At 39.6% G+C, this 23,920-nt stretch overlaps 1 protein-coding gene across 15 annotated transcripts in view; it reads right to left on the bottom strand.

Moving 5' to 3' along the window:
- The window catches only part of prom1a (prominin 1a), a 109,840-nt gene that overhangs the window by 44,635 nt on the left and 41,285 nt on the right, over positions 1-23,920 (bottom strand). For 11 of the 15 annotated variants that reach the window (XM_037540602.1, XM_017692060.2, XM_017692068.2 and 8 more), the window contains 3 exons: positions 12,903-12,961; positions 10,485-10,511; positions 3,562-3,767 (listed from right to left, as the gene is read on the bottom strand). In XM_037540602.1, the coding sequence (XP_037396499.1) occupies positions 3,562-3,767; positions 10,485-10,511; positions 12,903-12,961 (292 nt within the window). The remainder of the gene's footprint in view (positions 1-3,561; positions 3,768-10,484; positions 10,512-12,902; positions 12,962-23,920) is intronic. The other 4 variants (XM_017692061.2, XM_017692064.2, XM_017692067.2 and 1 more) reach the window with 1 other exon arrangement.

Raw genomic sequence — 23,920 nt, 5'->3', positions numbered from 1 at the left:
CAGTTTGTTTCTTGCTTGTTTTTCTCATTTACCTTTCTAGCCTGACTCCTCTTTCATGCTGTGACCTCTACCCGTGTCTTGCACTCTGATTTAGCGTGTATTACCCCGTTTGTCTGTTTTTGTACTTGATGCAATGAATTTATAATTTTTCTTTTTAGCTGCAACTAAATGGCACACACTGTACACCCCATTCTACCAAAGAGACAGTGGGAGTCATTTTCATGTTTCTTATTTTGTGAATATGAGGCAGTGCTTCTGCTCGTAGATCTTTAAAAAGGAGTGAACAGTGAACTGCATGTGCTTGGGCTGCAGCCATGAGAAGGCAACCCTGATTGGTCAGCCAGACTCTTTAAGCACAAAATCAAGCTGGCCCTGATTAAATATTTTATGCAGTATCGCAGTCTGTCAGTTCTGGACTTCATGCGCTGTAAACAAATGGTGCTTTGAACTGACTAGATTAAAATGTATTAAGTGGTTACTCATGAATAAAATGTATCACACAAGCACAATTATGCCAAAAAAACGAGTAAAGCTAAAGAAAATCACTGTGTTCATGTAATACACACAAACCGGCAACATTATTAAGACCACCTTGTTTCTACGCTCATTGTCCATTTTATCAGCTCCACTTACTATACAGGTGTGTGAGAATGATCCACCATCCAAATAGTTCCTGCTCTGTCGTGGTCCTGACCATTGAAGAAAAGGGTGACAGGGGGCTAAGAAAGTATCAGAGAAACAGATGGACTACAGTCTGTAATTGTAGAACTAAAAAGTGCACCTTTATGGTAAGCTGGAGCTGATAAAACGGATAAAAAATGATAAAAAGGAGGTGCTTAAAAAAGTGCCCGGTTAGTGTATTTTCTCTGTATACTTGATTCAATTGAATTGTAAACCATTTTCTTTCAGTGTGCATAAGATGCTATCAATATCACGCACATGTTTCTGTGTTGCTTTGTCCTTTGTAAACATACGGTTTGGTGTAAAAAGGCCTTTATAATAAGCCTCAAATAATAAGAATTTTCATAGCAACAATAATTCCATGAACACGCTTAATTGGAAACTACTGCAGTACATCCAATAACAAAGGCAGCTTGGAGATTCTTTAGAAAGTGATAGGAAGCACAAAGAAACACAAGGAAAGCTTAAATTCCACAAAGTGATCCAGTTAACTATGACCAGGGTGGTCATGCTTTTGCACAGAGGCAGAGTCAAAGTCAAAAGTCTCTGAACGTGTTCCTGAAGATGGGGTTTAAACTTAATAACAATCTATTCTTTCGAGTGCATATCAGTGGGTGAAGCTCATTCCTGGAACTGCTTGAAGCCAAGAACTCATCCATGACCATCCAAATGGACTACACTTTCAACAATGGCCTTTTGAGCTCCTGTGTTGCTGCTGTGCCATTTTCAGCCTCCACTGCTGAGAGCTAGCAGGTGCTTGACATTCTCTAACCACTGTTGAGTCTTTTTTCCCTCTTTCTGTAATGTAGCTCTGATGAGGGGAGCGCACCGGGTAGCCTCTCTGTCCCTGCCACTGTAATAGCTTCATTAGAGCTGGAGTGTTGTGGTGCCTCTTGGCTCTGGAGATTTAATATGTGAGGCGGTGGAGCTCCTCTTCTCCAGGCAGCCAGGCATGTGCTGTGGAATCTCTAATAAAGAGGCAGCCAGCTGAAGTCATAAAGCAAAAGAACATCAAACACATACTGTTCTGTCTTCTGCCACTGTCCCAAAACCCTCCATATGCACAGCCCTTGAGGGCTGTGGGCTTCACTATACTGGACTATAATACACAGTAGTGCCACTGAGCTGGACTATGTAACTGTGGGATCAGGTTCTGTGAACCTCTGTGAAGGAGAAGGTGACCTTTCAGTTATTGCTGGTGACAACAAAAGCATGCCGTAATCTGATATGCGTAAACCTAATATGTGTATATGTATGTACCTATGTGCAATAATAATATGTCCCATATGTATTAAATTCATGTATCTTTATGGAAAAACAGTAATGCGTCCTAGATGTACTACATCTACATGAATACAGTCATATTCAAAAGTTTGAATACACCCAGTCAAATTACAGGTCTTGTTGAATTTCTAACGGAGACAAAACTTCTAGACACAATGTCTATTTATTGGGTGCCTTTAACATATTGGAAAAACCATAAAATACTAAATGTGTCATAACTTTTGCACTGACCACATTTTCCATTTTATTTTTTTCCAATGTGCCTAACAAACATGTCACATTACAAACATTTGCATACGACTGTATGTAATAAGAATTTTCTAAGCAAAACCCTAAACTTACAGTAAATGAATAAATGCATAATTCAATCACTGAGACATTCAAAATGTTTTGATCTGAAAAGTTAATTGCTTTTATATCAAAGGGATCTATCAAAGTCTGCTATTCACAACACATGTTTATGGAAGTGTATCATGGCCTGAACAAAGGAGATTTATGAGGACCTCAGAAAAGGAGTTGTTTGTGCTCATCAGGCTAGAAAAGGTTCCAAAACCATCACTAAAGAGTTTGGTCTCCACCAATCCACAGTCAGACAGATTGTGTACAAATGGAGGAAATTGGATGGTCACAAAGGACCCCAGGGTAACTTCTAACCAACTGAAGGCCCTTCTCACATTGGCTAATGTTAATATTCATGAGTCCACCATCAGGAGAACACTGAACAACAATGGTGTGCATGGCAGGGTTGCAAGGAGAGAGAGCCACCGTTCTCCAAAGAGAACATTGCTGCTCATTTGCAGTTTGCTAAATATCACGTGGACAAGCCAGACGGCTATTGGAAGAATGTTTTGTGGATGGACGAGACCAAAATAGAACTTTTTGGTTTAAATGAAAAGTGTTATATTTATAGAAAGGAAAACACTGCATTCCTGCATAAGAAGCTTATCCCGTCTATAAGTATAAGTATAATATAAGTTACTATAAGTTTAAGTATAATACTTTTTGTGTCATTTGTTTAACTGGGTTCTCTACTTTTAGGACTTGTGTGAAAATCTGATGATGTTTTATGTCATATTTATGCAGAAATATAGAAAATTCTAAAGGGTTCACAAACTTTCAAGCACCACTGTATGTCATACCAAGTGGTTGCTTAGGTGTTGCTAGCATACTTGTATTATGGTGACATAAGAGGAGCATCTGGAAATGTTTGGATCTAGACTTTGGTGGAATAAGATGTATAGATATAAGTATTAAATGTTATGTAAGTGGGATAACTTATGTTTCAGGAAGTAGAGAATTCCACCATTTATTCCTAGAGAAATAAACTGTGTTTGAATGAGCGTTGTACGAACACGAAGTTCAATCAGTTAAAAAAGCGCAAGCAACCAATTCAGGTACAGTCTCCACAATCATGCTTTGTGGATCTAGCTTGAAAACTGTATGAAGAGAAGCATGGCAATTGTTTTACCCTAGAATAGGTTACAATGTCATGACAGTTTTGTAGTTTGTACCAATTATTCTTGACTTCCCTGCCAAGTCAAGATATGATTATCATAAAAGTGTATGAAAAAAGAGTTTGCACACACAAACACTTACGTGATGATGAAGGTGGTGGTGAGGAGGAGTGTGGTGAGCAGTCCTCTCTGGCAGTCGGCGTTCTTTCTCTGTCTCTGGTGCATCTCCCCTCCACAGTTATCGCAGCAGCGGCACATGCAGAAGAGCAGGCCCACCAGCGGCAGCAGCACGACGAACAGGAGCCCCAGCGCCGCACACACCACAAAACCGATCTCATAGTAAATCACCTGCACACACCACACCCAGCAGCCGGACACTCCACGTTATACTTTACGTTTACATCGCAGACTATGTTTCGGGTGATTTTAAAACATCCTCCATTGCTATACATAGGAAGGGATGAAGGGCCACTGGGGATAGAGCTAGACTTGATATGGACAGAACTAATGACAGAAGAGGAAGAGGTAGGATTTTAGGGGTCAGTCCAATGATAAAATCATAAGAGGCACCAGAAAGATTTGTAACTTTATTTTCAAATTGTTCTTATCAGGGATGCACCGATAGGGAATTCCGGGGCCGATAATAATGACTGATCATTCAAATCTTTTTGCATTTTTCACAATGTAATATATATATATATATATAAAGTGCAGTGAACATACTGTAAAGATGGGTTAGCCAATTTATCACTCAGCTAAATGTATTATAATGCTAGGTCAAGGTAGAGTTAGCAGCTTTGCCTGAAGACTCTTAAAGCTAATGCAGTATAAGGAATAAAACCTGTGATATTCTGTGTGTTGGGGTGGTGGTGTTATCCACTATGCTGTCCATTCTATCAAATCTCTATACATGACTTGAACAAATCTAACCTAGAGAAGGTGAATATAAGTGCACCAGTACATATGAGCCCCATTTTAATATTTTTTTTACCCATGTTACACAAGTGGTCACTCAAACTGAAAAGGGAGGAAGGGACAATGAGGAGCGGATTCTCCAAACGGAATGCAGGTTAGCCTAGCTGGCTAGCTGTGCAAACGTTACAATGCAAAACTCTTAAGATGCATGAGTGTGACGCACAGATTGTGTGTGAATATGAGCTTTGTCTATCTATAAACTTGGAATTGTGATGTAATGCTTTTGCTCTTGTTAGCCGTGAAGCCTTTAGCTTGCTAACGAGCCAGCTAGCAGAGCAAAGTGATGTATCAGCATTCATGTATAACAGATGGAGTAATGTATAACCTAAAATCCAGCAAAGTAAATATCATGGTTTGGAAATGAAAGCATTTTAACGTACACTATTAAAAAAGATGGTCCTTCAAGAGTTCTTTCATAAAGAAAATGGTTCTACATAGAACCAGGAACACTCAAAGAACCCTCTGCATGATTAAAGGGTTCTTTGCATAATGAAATGGTTCTTCAGATTGATGGAGAATGTGCTGTAGACAGTTCTATATTAGGAGTGCAACTGACAATTATTTTCAATGTTAATTAATCAATTGATTATTTTCTCAATTAATCGATTAGTTGTTTGGTGTATAAAACAGCAGGAAATGGTGAAAAATGTTGGTTGGTGTTTTCCAAAGCCCAAGACGATGTCCTCAAATGTCTTTTTTTTGTCCCCACCTCAAAAATACTAAGTTTGGTGTCACAGAGGAGTAAAGAAACCACACAATATTCAAATTTAAGAAGCAGGAATCAGATAAATTTTACTTTTGTTTGTAATCACTCAACAGTTGGCAATAAATGTAACAGTCAACAACTACTTGACTAATCGATTAATTGCTGCAATTGAGTTATATATAGCAATGAAAAGGGTAGAAGAACCCTGTTGGGTGCTATACAGAGCACCTTTCCAAAAAGGTTATATACAGAACCATCTACAGCACTTTCTATAGAACCCATTCTTTTCCTACAGAAATCTTGAATAGCTGTAGTTTGCTTTTGTTTGTTTGCTGTTATTTTTGGGTTTGAAAAGGGAAATGTGTTGGGTAACAATGATTTCTGGGCAAGTTCTGCTGCTGCTGTCAACTCTGGTGTTCTTGTGATCCCTCAACCCTCTGAAGACTCATTTAACTCTCTTCACTTGAACTAATAAAGTAATGGAACAGCTCTTAAGATGTCGCTGCTGAGGATTCCCCCTCAGGGTAATGATGAGGCCAAGTGGATGAGGGCTTGTTAAAATCAGTAGTGAAATGGGGGACTGCTACTTTCCCTGCATCTGTTTTATATCCTCTTATTGATTTTAAAAATGAGAGTTCTGAGAGTACAGTGGCCTCCCACTTGTCTCCTTGTCTTCACCATATTGTAAATACACTCCATACACTGTCTACACTCCATAGACTACTGTCCCAAGTAAATGTTCAAGGTACAAACAGTGTAAATGCACTCTCAAAGGTAGAATATGGCCCTTAAGCTCCAAGTGTGTACCTTAAAAGAGTTTTAAAGGTACACTGCAGTCACTTTCCCCAAAGAAAAGGGCACTTTTGTCAATTTTCCTAATTAAATGTAAGAAATGCCTGCCACAGTATATGATGTACACTCACCGTCCACTTTAATAAGTACATTAAATTGCTTGTAACACAAATGGCTAATCAGCCATTCACATGGCCACAACTCAATGCCTTTAGGCATGTACAGGTGGTCAAGACAACTTGCTGCAGTGCAGAATGAGCATCAGAATGGGGAAGAAAGGGGATTTAAGTGACTTTGAACGTGGCGTGGTTGTTGGGGCCAGACGGACTGGTCTGAGTATTTCAGAAACTGCTGATCTCCTGGGATTTCCACGCAGAACCATCTCTAGGGTTTACAGAGAACGGGCCGAAAAAGAGGAAATATCCAGTGAGCGGCAGTTGTGTGGACGAAAATGCCTTGTTGATGTGAGAGGTCAGAGGAGAATGGGCAGACTGGTTCCAGATGATAGAAAGGCAACAGTAACTCAAATAACCAACCAAAATCTCTGAGGAACGTTTCCAACACCTTGTTGAAAGTATGCCACGGAAAATTAAGGCAGTTCTGAAGGCAAAAGGGGGTCCAACCTTTTACTAGCAATACCTAATAAAGTGGCCAGTGAGTGTATATTCCCTAAGTAAAGGTACTAATGACATATCCTCGAATGTACCACCCCAGTGGCAGTGTTGGTACCCTGAAAGACACAGTTTATTTTTTGAGTTTAAGAAGACTCTGCAAACATTTTTACACTGTATGTAAAATGTCACAGTGCTGTTAAATGGATTCTCCATATGTAATGGTCCAAAGCTAGCTGCTTACCCATGCACTATAATCTGCTGTTGTGAATAAGCTGACCATCAGCAGACACCATTCTCCAGGCTGGTCTCTCGGCTCCAGTCTGGGTTTAAGCTGTATTATAAAAGCCAGCTTTCTGTTGAACCCAGTGTATCCCTGCTTCTGCTCCTAGAAACTTATTTGTATGTTTCATGCCCTCATAAAGCCCCATTGCCCTTGGGGCTGTAGCATTTGGAAGCTCACTTGTGGAGTCTGAGTAAACAAACTCACAAGATGTTTAACAGAGAATCTGGCATTCCTGCTACTCTGACAGCAATGCTGCAGTTTTTTTTTAACTGTACACTTACTGGGCCCTTTATTAGGCACCTTGCTGGTACATCTTGTAAGTGTACAGTCAGAGACTATAACAGCTCATCTTTCCCCAGCACAACTTGTGTCAGTTACCCTCTAGCCCTCCATTAGTGGTCTCCAAAGGGCGACTGTAAACTGGATATTTTCTATTCTCAACCCAGATGTCACAATACCGTGGTACCCTAACTTCGTACAGCAAATGTTAGGGTCAGTGCAGTGCCGAGACTGGTCCAGCATCCAAATAATATCAGGTCAGTGGTGGTTCTATGATGGTCACTTTCCATTCATGAACAGGATAGATGTTAAGCCTGGGGAATATCTTGGTCTGAAGAATTACTGCGATAAACAATGTGAGCGTTACAGAGACTTGCACTGTAGCCTGCATTTCCCTGATGGTAATATAATTGCCACATAATTACTAAGCAGCCTGCTGTAATATTACTTCATTATTTATAATAATAACTATATTCTCCAACATGTAACTGTTACTATACATTTAAGGTTTAAAGGTTTTAACTATTTGCATATTTCCCAGCAGTCCTTAACAGTTGGAAAATGTACTTTATAATTATACGACTTGGTGTTTTAAGTATGTATAAGGGTAATAATTAATTAATTAGTTAGTAATTAGTTAATTCATTAATTGATGATGGTTTGTTTGTATAGCCAGTAATGAATTGGGTTGCATTGACTTTTCTAATGATTTAATAAAGGTGAAGCAATAAAAAACATCATACGGCACATAAAATATTTAATATAATATTTAAATTATTGCAATATTCAGTTAATCAATTATGGCCAAAGACTAACTTATATGATAAGTAAGTGTACCTGATTAAATTGAACAATGAGTATAGGTGCTTAGTAGATGTACCTAATAAAGTGGCAACACAGTGTGACTCAATAATATGAATGATGAACAACAAATAATCAGCCTACTGAGATTCTTCCACAAACTGGACTGTCCACTCTTGTCATATTTGATTTGATATGGTTTCTGAGAATACTGACCTTGGCCAACAACCTGTTATGTTTAATTTATGTACTCACAAGGGAGGCTGGTTATTTTTCTATGAAACTATGTTCAGTCTGGGAACAGCACAGCACTGCAAGCAGAGCAGCATCCCCTGAGGCAGTGAGGACTAAGTGTCTTGCCCAAGGGAACAACTAAGAATACCGATATATTCTGGGATTTGAACTCACAATCACTCAGTTGCTGGCTGACCTCTAGGTCACCAAGTCACCAATTACCTGAAGGCCACTTTCTTGTAACCAATGATCTACATTCAAAGAATTGCAGGGCAGATCTCAGAGTAAACGATAGTTTCAAGCTCTTTAAACTTCTAAATCTTCCCCAAATCATAAAACTAAATCTGTAGCTCTCACTTGCAACCTCAATCCAGTCTCTAGCCAGAGAGTATTACCTGAGCCTTTCAGCTCTCATCAGCACAGACCGGCTTTAGTCGGTCTGTGAGCTTGACTGGCTTGGATTACAGCGAGAAGTGCTGAGGGAACTCAATGCAGTGATTGAGCTGTCTCCTCTGAAACTCCCTATAATTCAATAGATTTGGTGGGCATTTTCAGGTCAGAGGCTCTGGAATGGCTGAGCTAAATATAGCAATGGGAAATCTCAGGAGCATCTGAATTACAAACATGTATTTACTTTTTATAACACAGATGTTTTCTAGGCCCACATCCAGAAAGTGTAACTGTAAATTTCTGGCACAAATGTAGTATTCATAATGGTTTCTGACTGTATTTATGGCTTGTATGTGACTATGTATAATCGCAAGAACACAGGCATTATTACATAATTGCATTGTCTTGCATTGTCAGAATTATTACATAATTGAACATTGTCTTGTATTGAAGAAATGGAAACATAAAAAACACTCCAGTGTTTTTCAGCCTAATCACTGACTGAGGTATCTGTAGCATATGATAGAGTCAAAAACACCAATAGCACTTGCACATTGGCTTCTATTGTACACATATTTTGAATCAACAGGTTTTGACTAAACTCATGTAACTAACTATAGGAAAACATTTCAAAATGACTCTACATGCTAATGGACCATATGCTACAGATACAACAGTTAGACTAAAAAAACAGTGATGTCTCCCTTTAAAGCAATACTTTGGCGAAAAATCAAATGAATAGCTTCTTTAGTTGAGCTGCTAGGCTAATGGTTCTAACAAGCACTGGAAGTCAGTAGTCACCCAAACTGTGACAACAAAATCTTCATATTCTAATTAAAAGCTTCAGTTCATGCTGATGAGCTACATAAACCTGTTTAAAAAGGCCACTTTCCAGTCATAGTAACTCCTAAAGCTTTCTTACTATGGGAGCTGTACACTCACCGGCCACTATATTTCCGTGGCACACTTTCAACAAGGTGTTGGAAAAACAAAAAGAGATTTTGGTTGGTTATTTGAGTTACTGTTGCCTTTCTGACCTGTGAGAGGTCTCCTCTGACCTCTCACATCAACCAGGCATTTTTGTGCACACAACTGCCGCTCACTGGATATTTTCTCTTTTTCTGACCGTTCTCTGTAAACCCTAGAGATGGTTGTGTGTGAAAATCCCAGTAGATCAGCAGTTTCTGAAATACTCAGACCAGCCCGTCTGGCACCGACAACCACGCCACGTTCAAAGCCACTTAAATCCCCTTTCTCCCCCATTTTGATGCTCTTTTTGCACTTCAGCAAGTTGTCTTGACCACCTCTACATGCCTAAATGCATTGAGTTGTGGCCATGTGATTGGCTGATTAGCTATTTGTGTTAACAAGCAACTGAACCTAATAAAGTGGCCGGTGAGTGTATATCAAAGAATGATAAACTTACAAAAAATGACGTGTTGCGCTCCATTTTACAAAAACAGAACAAAGAAATTTGGCCCCTTGCATAGATTCTTTGGTCGTCTGGTGCGGAATGATAAATTGTGCTAAGGAAAGAGGAGATTCCGGTTATCCAAAATGACTGAGTCTTCTTTTAGCTACACAGAAAAGTTTATTTTTTCATTTTTATAGTTCATAGTAAGGCATCCTGTCTTCTAAACCACATCAACCTCTCTGTGCAGCCTGAACTATGACCGGGCTGTGATTTGACTGGTTGAGAGCCGTTTTTGGGCATGCATTTACGGAAACGATTGACTTCCAGTGTTTGTTAGCAGTGTTAGCCTTACAGCTCCAACACTAAACGTGTCTTGGCTGATGATCTGCTTTCACAATAAGTGGAATATAATGCAAATGTGATTTTTTTGCCAAAGTATTCCTTTCAGAAAAGGCCTTACAAGGAGAACTGCATGAGGAGCTATAGGGCAGGCCATGTTGACTGAGGAAGAAAGTGGGGTTATAAAGTTAGGGTCAGTTGAAGGATGATAAAGGAGCCAGCTCAGTGCACACTTTACCTGCAGTGTCAGAACAATGTTCTCTGGCTGGGGATAGCCAGGTGATGAGAAGCATGCAGAAAAAGCAAAAAAGACAAAAAGAACACAGGGAGGGGAGAAGAGCACAACAGATGGTCAGAAAAAAGCAACAGGCAAATAAAAGGCATCAACGCACTTAAGAACTAGGAACAATACATTGTATTCCTTTGCTGGGCTCAGAACCAACAATCTGGTAAGATCTCATTAGATCTGGCTGGCATATCCAGCACTCCACATTCTTAAGTGTATCAAGGCAATGAAAAACCAAAGAGAATGAGTGAATGGTTACAGAGGAATCTCTTCATTAAACAGAACTAGGGCTGCAATTGTGGAATATTTTCACATGTGGCACAATCATGGAATGTTTACTTTTTCCAACTGGAATACTCTATAAAAATCAGAACAAAATGAAGTTTCATTTTAATGACTAACAAAATCATATAATCCATTATTGCTGTTGTCAATTTGCATTTCTTTTTCGTTGCAACATACTAATTACATTCAATCATTCGGTTTTTATTAATTATTCTGAATACATTTTAACTGAACTTCTGACACACTTGTCACCAGGAATAACATTTATATTTTCATGAACTTTTCCAAAACATTTGCTGTCCAAACCGTACAATTTAAGATGTGAGAAATTGAGATTAGATGGGTTATTAGTGAAACTAATAGAAGGTAAACAACTATTTGCTAAAGGCAAATTTTCTTGGAACACCGAACAAAGTTTTGCTATTTAAAGCATCAGCGATTATCTGGGTGTCAGAGCAGAAGAAATAGTATCTTTCTAACAATCATTTTAATAAAAACAGAAACTATTTAGCTCTTGTAAATGAGCGAGTGGAGTGATATGTTTCAGATTCTGCTCAATCGACACGAAGATGTTCACAAATCACGAGTTGAGTAGAGTTTAGTTAAGCCTCATTATTATCTACAGGCACTGTAGTTTACAGATTTAAGCCCTAATAAACACCTGTCAGGATTAACACAGCTTCAAATAATGAGCCTTTTATTATAGACAAGCTTTTAGTTTAAAGGACATAACTCAGGCCCTACACGTAGTAAACTCAGCGCTTAAAGGAAAGAGGCAAAACTGCTTGAAACAGTTGTTTATCCTGTAGTTTGTATAATAACTAGGCTAGATACTGTAGCTAGCATAATCGATAACCCAGCTAAAGATTTGTAAGAGTTAGTAAGTTTTAAAGAAATGTGATCAGTAATTAGCACAAACTTTAGCTAGCTTAGCTTAGCTGTCGTGCTAGCCATTATACTGAAACCAAGCAACATGCTAAACACTGCTTTCCCTCTTTCCTTCATTCTGTCTGTCAGAGTGAAGGTTTTTCTGGAATGAAAGGCTCATTATTTGAAGCCATATCCAACTTAACGCTGCTGCAAAAGAGAACGGTGTCACAATCTCACATCCCCATCCTGATTTCACCTCACAAGGACCCTCAGGATAGTGTTAGCAAGTTAGCATGTTCTCATTACCATGGAAGCCATCACAGTTAACAGCAAAACCTTTCACTGATCTTAATTCAGTTGTGTGCTAGCTTTATTGCGTTTATTTACGAATATACACAAAAAAAAGTCAGGCACATATGTATCTACCTATGTATGTACCTTTGCCTTTTGAGGTTTTTCTCAGAATTGTTCGCTAACGGTCGTGAACTGCTTTCTACCAGAGGGCCCACTAAATTCAGTGATCCTAACACCGCAATCAGCTTGAAGATGAGGTCTGCTGCTCAACTTGCTATCAAACCTCATTGGCATTGTATCTGGTGTTAAGACAGATGTTGCCATTTCAAAGAAAAGCTGTAAATCAGCTAGAAATTAGTAACACATACTTTGTTGCTGTCTGGTTTCCTAAAAGTGGCACAAAACCAAATTATTTCACTATTTTTTTTTTATAATTTGATTAAATGATGCATCAGATTTTTGAATATTTGTTGCAGCCCTAGCCAGAATGGGACAAAATGAAGGTGTACAGACAAGTTCGCACATCTTCAAGGCAACGTTCAGCCTGAGGCTCAACATTGGCCCTATGCAGCCTGAGTCATGTTTGGTTCATTAGCAAGGGGTTTTCTCCAACACCTCTCATCTCTTCCATAAAAGGAGACCCCCAACTTCAAAAGAAGAGATGCTGCTTAATTAAATTCTGTTACTAACATATAACAAATGGCTGCTTCCTGGGCTTGGAATGGGATGCCAACAGCAATTAGCAGCTCTTCCGCCACAATGGTATAATAGAGGGGGAAAGCCGCTCTCCTCGGCTTTCACAAGCAATTAATGGCTAGTTGGAGAACAGATACAGGCAGACAATGTCTTCTCCACTTAACTATGCTGGTGGATCACCAGGAGTCACCTGTATGGTCACAAGCAGGCTCAACACCCTCTTACCTTCTGGTACTCTGACTTGATGGCTCCGAATTTATCTTTCGCCACCCGGATGACGAGATCTGCAATGACAGGGGAAAAAACAGAGTCAGTGTGAGGAGGTCGCAGAATATTATGTAACCAGCTTCATCGGCTTGCATGAAAACAGCAACAATGCATCCACTGTGGACAAGCCTGCTCCTTCACTGAGCGTCTAGCAGGAGCGGTAAACGCCCTGAGCTGCTCCCACTGCTACAACAGTGCAGGCCTCATAGTAAACACAGGCTTCCATACAGAAAGGTTTTGCAACTGTTTGTCTAGAACAGGGTTCGGCAACATGCGGATCCAGATCAACACTGTTACTGCCCTGTTGTGGCTCCACAGCAGAATCAGATTTGCAAGTAAACATAAAATAATCCTCCTTTGCAGTAAAAAAAAAGCTTGAACCCTGAAGGTTGGTGCGCAGACTGCTGGTCACCATAGCAATGCAGATAATCTTGCGTAGGTAGTAGCTAACGAAAAAGGCAATGAGAAAGATTTTAGATGAACATTTGTAATTTGTACACAATTGGACTTTTTTTACATTCATAATCACTCCAGCTGGTTTCCTGATACATTTCATCTGAGCAAGGAACTGTCACACACTAAAAAAGTCCCAGAGCTGAAGTCAGCTTCCCATTGGCCAGCTTCTTGTTAGAATTTTCCCATTCCACCTTAAATAGGGCAGCCGTTATATACTGGTGCCTCAGAGCAAATTCAAACAAGAAACTGGGGAATGAGAAGCTGACTTCAGCCTCATAAAACGTTAAGCATTGAATTTTCCTGCTGGAGACACGAGAAAAGCTATCGCTGAGGAAAAGCTAAAAGAAAAGTAAGTCTGCATTTTCATTTATGTTATATATTTTTATCCTATACTAGAACATCAGCACATACTGAGACATGTTTACAGCCAAGATGGTAAAATGGATGATAAAATGTTGTGGCTCCCAAGGTGGTTTGATTTTTGTTGAAAGGACAAAATGACTTTTCTTAACATTTGGGTCACCGACCCCGGGTCTAGAGAGCTCTAGCCCAGATGCTTTGCGATTGTTAGCCTGTGAACTCAGACACACATACAGTGTGATTGGGACCACATAAATGGTGCATATCCAAAATATTTCTTGATTTTTTTTTTCAGTGATTCCACTTATAATATTTGTGCAGTTTTCTATACCAAAAACACTTAAAATTAATTTTTACATGACCATTTCACAAGCTTTATTTATCCCTTTGAATTAAACACCTTTTTGTTACTGTACATTTAAGACCTATATATGTAAATGGATTCTGCTGAAACACTCTGTATAACTTCAGTGAGAATGGGCGGGGCTAAAGGCTCAATAGGCTAATATGTGTGAACTGGTGAGGAAGTGGCAAATTTTTTTAACAGTGTTTACAAAAATTATACAGGCCCTTTAATCACTGCTTTCTACAATGAAAAACCAGAGGCACTAAATAGGGCTAGGGATGCAACAATTAACACAATTCAAGTATCGATACAATATGCTACAATACAGTGTTGTCCTAATAAACCATTTATCGATACAGCAAAAAAAGGACTGGCTCAAAATATAATACAATATTTGAAACAAAAGTCCCTATTTAATGCTTTAGCCATAGGCTAACTGCAATGCTAGTGTTAGAAAAACTGAACTTTATACTCTATGCTGTAGCAGAAGATTATATTCTATGCTGCGACCTGTGCTCTGCAAGACCATATAAGGAAAGATGTGCAGGCATTAATGCTCTATGAGATCATGTAAGGATAAAAATATGAATAACCATTAAAGTACATGTAGGGGACTTTACTGCTTAACTATAAGAACCATGTTCCTATATCTATTTTTGAGAATTTGCACCTAGACTATGTTCTGTGTGTAACTGCTCCCTTGCTGCAAGAACAAAAGACTTCAAAAACAACCAGTGATCCCAGGCTGGTTTTCTGACAGCTGGGTTTGAAAATCAGACACGTGTGGATAAAAATGAACTTGGAGAGTTTATTTGAAAGGAGGTGAACAGAACTAACCCCAGACCAGGTCAATAACCAGAAGAGCCAGATAGAATACACAGGAATCGGCGAAAACGAAGTAAAAAAACAGGCAAGGGTCAAAACCATAGAAGAATCGTACAAACAGCAAAGCCAAAAACAGGAGCGGGAATCATAAACCGGAGAATGCAAAGCGAGGTCAAAACACGGAATAACAATCAGGAAAATGAACAGCTTGGTAGGCACTGACTGAACAACACCAATACTTCACAAAGATCAGGATCCAACAGACAGGTATATATACAGAGCTAAACAGGTGGCGGTGATTAGAATTCAGGTGACTGTGATCTAATGGGTGGTTTGTGATTGGCTGGAAGAGTCTCATGACAGACTGAAGGACTCTGGGAAGTGGAGTCCTTGATGGTATGAGTCTCTGACTGAGAACCAGGAAGAGTGACACTAACATGTTAGCCCCAAGCTTAGCTCTAGCCACAAGCCAACATACTAGTCAGGATACGACAATACGACACAATATGACACTCTTTAAAACAATAGTTTTCATTGTTATATTCCTTTATAGAACAAAAATTCAATGTAATATTATATTATTCTAGGGAACAGAAATGTTCCACTATCACTTTTATCTACAATGGAACACTATAAAATAATACTTAAATGTTTACAATCCTAAAAATAAATTTTTTCTGCAAGATTGTGATAAATTCAAATATCAGAAATGGTACTGGGGAAAAGAGATGCGGAGTCTTTAGTACATAGATCATACATTACCTATTGTGGTCCACTTAGGAATAATTTACATTTGGATACTTCAAATTTCATTTGCAACTTCAAATGTCACACTGGACCCAAAATAACACACTATTTTGTGAATAGGCAGTTTCAGTGCGCAGGTTGCAGTGCTATATTTGTAAAGCGGTTGCTATTGTTGAAGTCCAGATGCACAGGAAACACTTGAGCTGACAGCTGACATGGAAATTCATGTTTGATATGCTACGGTTCACTGGTTACCCTGCAACAGTTCATCCTCTCTACACTCTGAGATCATGTGCGCGCATCTGGGCCGGTCGACCGAGCTAATCACAACTGCGGCTCTCCTCGCTGCTGTTCACAATGAGTGACTGAACTCATTATTGAACTAATCTGCCAGATGGAAACCACAAAGAATAGCCAGCCTGAAGACAACGAATGCAAATAGTGTGAGGAACAAACAATTAAAGAACTTCTCTCATCTTTAGTAAACAATATGCTTGCAACATTCACAGCTTGACCACTTCCATCACTGTTTCCTCTGCAAAGTCATTACCATAGTCCAGGGTGCGGTCTTCTTTAGCAGGAATATTACATAGGAATATTAAAAAAATTACACAATTTTCTTCTTACCTCAAAGGCAGTCAGTCAACCAAGACAAGTTTGAAGGAAATGAGTTTTAGGGCACTGTTATGTACACAGATCAGGCATAACATCATGACCACCTCCTTGTTTCTACGCTTATTGTCCATTTTCTCAGCTCCACTTACTATATAGGTGCACTTTGTAGTTCTACAGTTACAGACTGTAGTCCACCTGTTTCTCTGATACTTTGTTAGCCCCCTTTTACCTTGTCCTTCAGAGGTCAGGACCCTCATGGACCCTCACAGAGCAGGTCCTATTTGGTGGATCATTCTCAGCGCTGCAGTAACACTGATGTTGTGGTAGTGTGTTAGTGTGTGTTGTGCTGGTCTGAGAGGATCAGACACAGCAGTGCTGCTGGAGTTTTATATATGCTACCACTGGACACCATTATCAGTAAACAGGGCATACATTTCTACTGCTATGCTGATGAAACTGTTTGATAAACTGGATGATAGAACTGGATGATAAAATTAAACTTAGCAAGATTGAGGACTGTATAAAAGACATAAAAGACTGGATGTCGAGTAACTTTTGCCTATTTAACTCAGACCAAACAGCTTCTGCTTCTTGGTCTAAAAGCAGCTAGAAAAAACGGTCTAACTTAACACTTAAACTCACAAGAACTAGAAAGTTTGACCATATGAGCCCAGTTTTACCAACCTACACTGGTCGCCAGTTAAATTTCACATTGATTATAAAATTCTATTACTGACCTATAAAGCTCTAAATGGACTCTCTCCTCAGTACCTGAGTGAACCTCTCTCCTACTATGAACCATCACGCCTACTTAGATCACAAGGTGCTGCCTTACTACTGGTACCTAGAATTAATAAAGTTACATCAGGGGGAAAAGCCTTCTCATACAAAGCCCCCCACCTTTGGAATAATCTTCCTGTTAATGTTCGGGACTCAGACACAGCCTCAGTCTTTAAGTCTAGGCTTAAAACTTACTTGTATAGTCAAGCCTTTGGTAATTAGTTTTCCATGTCAGATCTAGACTTGCTGGAGTCTCTGCTGCTCTGTTAACACTGTAATCAGTCACTCATTACAGAACTAACTCTGTGTTTTTTTTCCTCTCTTTGCCGAGTTGAACAGCTGCCCATCCTGTGTGACTGATGCTGTCGCCTTTTCTGCCTTGATTGGGTGCCCACGGCTCGCCAGCCTTCTGGACCGGCTTGACCACCACTGAGCTTCTTGCTGTACAACGCTATGGAATCCTTACCCTCAGATGCTGCTGCTGCATATTCATAAACTAATCAAATTAACCACTGCCCACCTGTTTTTCCCACTTCTGATTCTTGGATCCTCTCAAGGTTTCTTCCTCTTGCTCTTAGGCAGTTTTTCCTCACCACTGTCAGGACTGGCTTGCTCGTGGGGGCTTGGACCCGGATTTTCTATCTGTAATACTGATTGTTCTATAAAGCTGCTTTGTGACAACACCTGTTGTAAAAAGCGTTATATAAACAAACTTTGCACTGCATGAAATGGCATCTTGACAAGTGAATTTGTCTTACATTGTCAAATTATTTCACTATATTCACAAAACAAAATTATCTGCCAATACAGTGAGAATTTGATGTACTAAAATCACTTAAAACAAGCAAAAATGTCTAGAGATAGAGGAAATAATCTTATTATAATCTTACAACAGTCTTAAAATGAGAAATATTGACTAGATTTAAGACCATTTCACTTGCTAAGACATTATTTTTCCAGTGCAGCTACCACCAGAGTAATTAACCTTAGAGCTCTGTATGGTTTAAACTGTGTATTCCTGCCTCAGCAATGTAAACTTTATCCAATCTACCATCTTCCCACCAAATTTCACCATAAACAGGTATGTATAAAATCAAATATTTTCATAATTGTGGTAGTGAGGTTATGAAGAGAATTATAGCAATTGTTTCCCCACTTTACCTTTGGAGAGGTCAGATTGGTGTTACAAACAGAACCTTATAGAACAAAGTTAACAAAGGTTTTTGTTTTGTAGGAGCCCTGCGATGGACTGGTGACCTGTCCAGGGTGTATCCTGCCTTCCACCCAATGACTGCTGGGATAGGCTCCAACTACCCCTGTGACCCAGAAGGATAAGTGGCTTAGAAAATATGTGTGTGTTTTGTAGGAAAAGTCTAAAAATGCACAACTTAAAAAACACCTCAAATAACGTAGTCACAGAATAAGAATATGTGAAAACAAAAATGGGACGATTTGTCAGATTTCCATTCATGAAAAATGGACAAAAGTAGAGACAAAACTTTTCTTTCAAGATGGCTGCTGTCTGGTATTAGCCATGCAAAATTCAGACACAAAATGTCTTGGCATGAAAATCCTGCAAAATAGACTTTTTCCCCCGAAAAACGACTGTGACTGCACCCCGTGCATGTGCAATATGGAAAAAGTGGATGAAATTTGTCAACAAAAGGCAACAGTTTGCTTGGTCTAACAGATAGTTAGAAGGGATGGAGGAGAAAAGAGGCACAGCCAGTGTTACACAGCAGGAATTTTCCCCTCCACTTGGTGCAATGCAGGGGTTTTCAGTCCAAAAGAAGTAGAGCTGGGGGAGAAAGAAATGCTAATGCGCAATGCCGCTAACAAGTGCGTTTTTGACAGGCACATGCTCTTTCGTCTTCCTCTTTTATTCTCTTTCAGAGATGTTCACTTTATTATTCACCAGCAGCACCACTGCCGTGTGAAAAGCAGGTCGCTCAAGGCTCTGCTTTAAACCAATTAGGTGTTTCTATTCATCATAACTGCGTCTACACATTACAGAGAGGAAAATGGAGTTTTGTCTCCTGGAGGACGGCCTCCAAAAGACACTGGGGTGGTCCCTCACATACCCTCTACCAAGGTTTCCAATGACAGCTGCTGTTTTCATTCTTATAACAGTAATGACTAAACGTAATGGTGATGACTAATTTCTACTGTGGCTCAAAGTAGCCAAAAAATCCAAAGGACTTTCTGCCTCACAATTCCTCACAAGTCTTTTTGAGTTTGCATGACCTCAATGCAAAGTAATTAACATAGCAATTTTACACAGAGGGATTGGAACCCCTTTACATCATACTAAAAAGAAAGATGTGGTGACGTGAATATAAAGGCTGTTAGAAAGAGGACAGACACACTAAATGTTACACCGGAGGATTGATGAGAGATGTTCTCTGCTTGAGCATTTACCAAAGACTTTAAAAAATGGCTCACAAAACATGAGCAAAATATTAAATATGTACACTCGATAAAAGCAAAATTATGTACTAGTGGTAAAAGGCTTAAGAATTTTATCTTAAGAAAACTGACAGCACCAATTCACACTGACTTTCACTGATGTTAACCATATCAAACTTTATTGTTCTATGTGAATATGCACTCTTAAAGAGTATGTGCTCCAAAAGATGTGACAGAGGCAATTTAAGACTAGAAATATTACAAAATGTTCAAGAAACTTATTTAACAGGCAATTCATGTTTCAATACAAAAAGAACATCCAGGTGAGGCCTAGTCCTTTGTGAGCAAGGAGGCTCATTTCTTGTGAAACAAATGTGTCAGTGAGTAATCCAACGTTCCTCAACAAGCGACAGCAAGAATTTTAGCACAGTGCACAGTGTAAATGTGTATTGGGGTCTGACAAACCAACATTTTAGATACCAGTATAAAGTTCATTGGGGTTGTATTAGTGTACATGGGATGGACAACTTGCACTTCTGTAAAGGCACTATTAACTAGATATATAGATATATACACACTTTGGAGCAACATGTGCTGCCTTCTAGATGATGTCTTTTTCAGGGAAGTCACTGCTTGCTTTGATCCAGGGCACATGTTGTCGGAAGAAAAACTCGTATCTCCATTTTTCAGTTTATGACTCGTATCTCTGTTTTTCAGTTCATGATGAATGAACCAAAATAAACAGCCCAAAATTACTGTTAATCTCTGGCTCCATTGACTTGCATTAAAGGTGGGGTTAAAGGTAGAAGGTTTTTCCTTCAACTATAAAGTTACCATTTTGAAGATTCAAAGTTTTGTTCTGACAACAGCCATATGTATGTTTGTTTAGAATAGCACGGCTGCTTTATCAGAGAGCTCAAGTGCTAGACTGGCCTGCCTACAGTCCAGACATATATCCCACACACAAGTGTGTGGTGCATTATGTAGCACAGAATAGAGACCCCATACGGTTGTGCAGTGGTTGTGCAGTTGGGGACTCTGCTTTCAAAAATGGTTTATATGGTGCCTTCAGTCCCTAAACGATTATTAAATGCAGTTAAAAGGAAAGGTGACTGAGCATGCTCCTGTCCCAACTTTTACTGGAATGTACTGCGGTTATCAAATTTACAATGAACATATATTTACAGACGTTCATAAAGCAGAACATCAAATATTGTGCTTTGGAACTCAGATTTTCTGATTTTATTTGCATTTCACATACTGTCCCAACTTTTTTGGAAATGAGGTTTGTAAACACAGTCAAATCAGATTAACAGTTGTAATCAAACGCCCTGAGCCAAATCAGTTCCGCTTTCCAACCTAATCAAACTTAATGAGATTTTAATATTATTCATGCCTCTGATTTAAACACTGAAGACTGGCTTGGATTTAAACTAATTACAGTTCAAATTGACAGAAATATTCATATCACTACGACTGATGTTTTGAAACTGAGTGTGTGTGTGTGGTGGGGGGATGGGCGGGGGTGTGGGGGTTAAGAAGAGCAGTGGTGTGTGTGAGCAGTGCTATCGTGTTTAAGGAGTCAGTGGGGCATACTGTCCCAGCTGTCTCTCCTTCCGAAAACTCATTTCTCAGCACAGTGTGAGGAGAAGTGAGGAGCAGAGAGAAGAGAGAAACGGAGCCCTGAAAGAACAGAAGAAAGTGTGTGGATGAGTGAAGACTTGATTAGAAGAGAAAGGTGAGGAGAAACCTGTCTCTCCCTATCCTTCACATATTGATCTAGCTTGTAGCTCTCATGCTGTCTCTCCCACACACATACAGAACCTGTCTATAAATGATTGTAGTTAATAAGCCAAGATGCGTTTGATGTCCAAATGAGGCCAACGTTGCTAACACTAGACGTCAATAGTCACCCAAATCCTTTCTGTAAAAAACTTCTCTGAACATGCTCAAACCAGAAAGACTTCTTGATGTGATTTAGAGCACAGTATGATTCATTATCAGGCATCTACATTGATTCAAATTTGCGTTTGCACAGAATTATATGACAATACTGATTTGGCTCCAATATCACTGCACATGCGTGGGTTTCCTCCGGGTTCTCCGGTTTCCTCCCACAGTCCAAAGACATGCAGTCAGGCCAATTGGACATGCTAAATTGCCCCTAGGTGTGAGTGTGTGAGTGACTGTCTGTGTCTGTCTGTCTGCCCTGCGATGGACTGGCGACCTGTCCAGGGTGTATCCTGCCTTCCGCCCGATGACTGCTGGGATAGGCTCCAGCATCCCCCCGCGACCCTTACGGAGAAGCGGCTTAGAAAATGGATGGATGGATCACTGCACATCCCTACTATAAATAGCAAGGGTGTGATGATATACATGTTAATATTGTTTTCTGTTTTTCAATATGGGGCATACAAGACAGTATGCACTGTAAACTGAATCCTGTTAGCTTTAAGGCTATACAATGTATGGTAATAATTTCTTTAGTTCTATTTAACATATTTCATGATATTCCTAAAGTAATAATCATCAATATATAAACACTGTGCTGCACAGTTCTCATAACTGGAAAAAACAGTTTGGTTAGCCAACTTTGGATGAGGCTTCTCATTCGCCAGCTGTTTATTCATATCTTCCATTCCACCTTAAATGCTGCAGCTGTGTAAGTATCAAGTCCTGCTAAGACTTGCTCATTCCTCAACTATGCTAACTCATTTGTGAAGACATCACCCAAATGTTACCAGAGTGAGGAGAAAACGCAAGTCGCAGCAATGATTCAAGCAGCCGCTAAGTGCAGGTTCTGAACGGGTCAAACAAATAAACAGGGATGTTCAAAGCTTCCAACTGGGGCGTAGAGATTCCTGGGTTCCCCAGTTTATTGGAACAGACTGGGCCCAGAAGGTAAGAGCCACACTTTATACACAAACACAATATTTGATTGTTGATGAACCTGCAAAGCTCTGTTCAATTTGGAGATGCAGTTAATGTCCACAATTTTTGTATAATAGCATAACGTGTTTGCCAAAATCACACATGCAACATGAAATGCATATTTTGCACTTGTGTTTACTTTTTTATTGTTACTTTATGCTTTCTAAGAAATCAGTTATCCCTGCAGCAAGCACGGATCTCCTTTTGGGAAAATGAATTTGGGAATTAACAAAAAGTTAAAGTCATCTTTGCTGACATTCCTTCTCATCATCATCACAAAGAATAAAGAAATACAAAAAACAAATGTTAATACTTCTGTATCAAAAATGTATCATAATGCAAAAATGGCAATATGTACTATATTCCTGCATCATAACTCGTCCAATAAACAGCAGTGACAGTAATAAGAAGAAAACAGAATTTTTTTTTGTTTCATGATATGATATGGGGCGGCACGGTGGCGTGGTGGGTAGCGCTGTCACCTCACAGCAAGGAGGGCCTGGGTTCGATTCCCCGGCCGGGTGACCGCGGTCCTCTCTGTATGGAGTTTGCATGTTCTCCCCGTGTCTGCGTGGGTTTCCTACGGGTTCCTCCCAAAGACATGCAGTCAGGCCAATTGGACATGCTAAATTGCCCCTAGGTGTGAGTGTATGTGTGACTGTCTGTGTCTGTCTGTCTGCCCTGCGATGGACTGGCGACATGTCCAGGGTGTATCCTGCCTTCCGCCCGAAGACTGCTGGGATAGGCTCCAGCACCCCCCGCGACCCTGACGGAGAAGTGGCTTAGAAAATGGATGGATGGATGATAATATATGATGTATTATGTTTAAATGCCAGAGACATAAACTTCCACGGCAAAAAAAGTTTGACTTCAATATAAAGTTAGCATTAGCATCAGCATCTCGCTCTCCTCTCTTAATAGTAGGGACGCAATGAAATGAAAAGACTTGACCAAAACCGAAAGGTGTGTAGTTTCCCATTTCATTTATAGTTTTGAATTAATGTAAAAATGTTGATCAGAGAAAGAGAATTGAGAGACCTAAAGAACCAATAAATGGCATACAGTATAATATTAGTTGTAATATGAAACTATAACACTAAAGATTGTTGAGATACTATTGAGGTTGTGCCCTAATGATGGAAAACATTTTGTTCTTTAATAGGGGGGTTTACGCACCATTCACCTTCGTGCCTGTGTAAAAGTGATGTGACAGTAAACAAGATTGATTTGATTTGATGTAAAATGTGGACATGGCTTTGGAACTCCCACCTAGCAGGCTGAAGATGCTCCAGCAGACAGTTGCTTTAGTATTCGTCACTTAGAGAAGAAAAAGTCAAAATTCTCTGTAGAATCTAAAGAACGTGATCTTTCAGATCAAAATAATTGCAGTGCATCCCTAATTGATAATACAAATAATTTACTGGTCAGTTTATAACCGTAAGGTCAGAGTGACACAGCGGCAGACTTTCATTAAGACAAACCAAACTCTGCTGCCTGTTGCTGAGTCCTG

The sequence above is a fragment of the Pygocentrus nattereri genome, chromosome 8, assembly GCF_015220715.1.
Source record: "Pygocentrus nattereri isolate fPygNat1 chromosome 8, fPygNat1.pri, whole genome shotgun sequence".
NCBI classification, from domain to species: Eukaryota; Metazoa; Chordata; class Actinopteri; order Characiformes; family Serrasalmidae; genus Pygocentrus; species Pygocentrus nattereri.
Note: the sequence above shows the minus strand (reverse complement) of the source record. Positions and strands in the feature narration are given on the sequence as shown.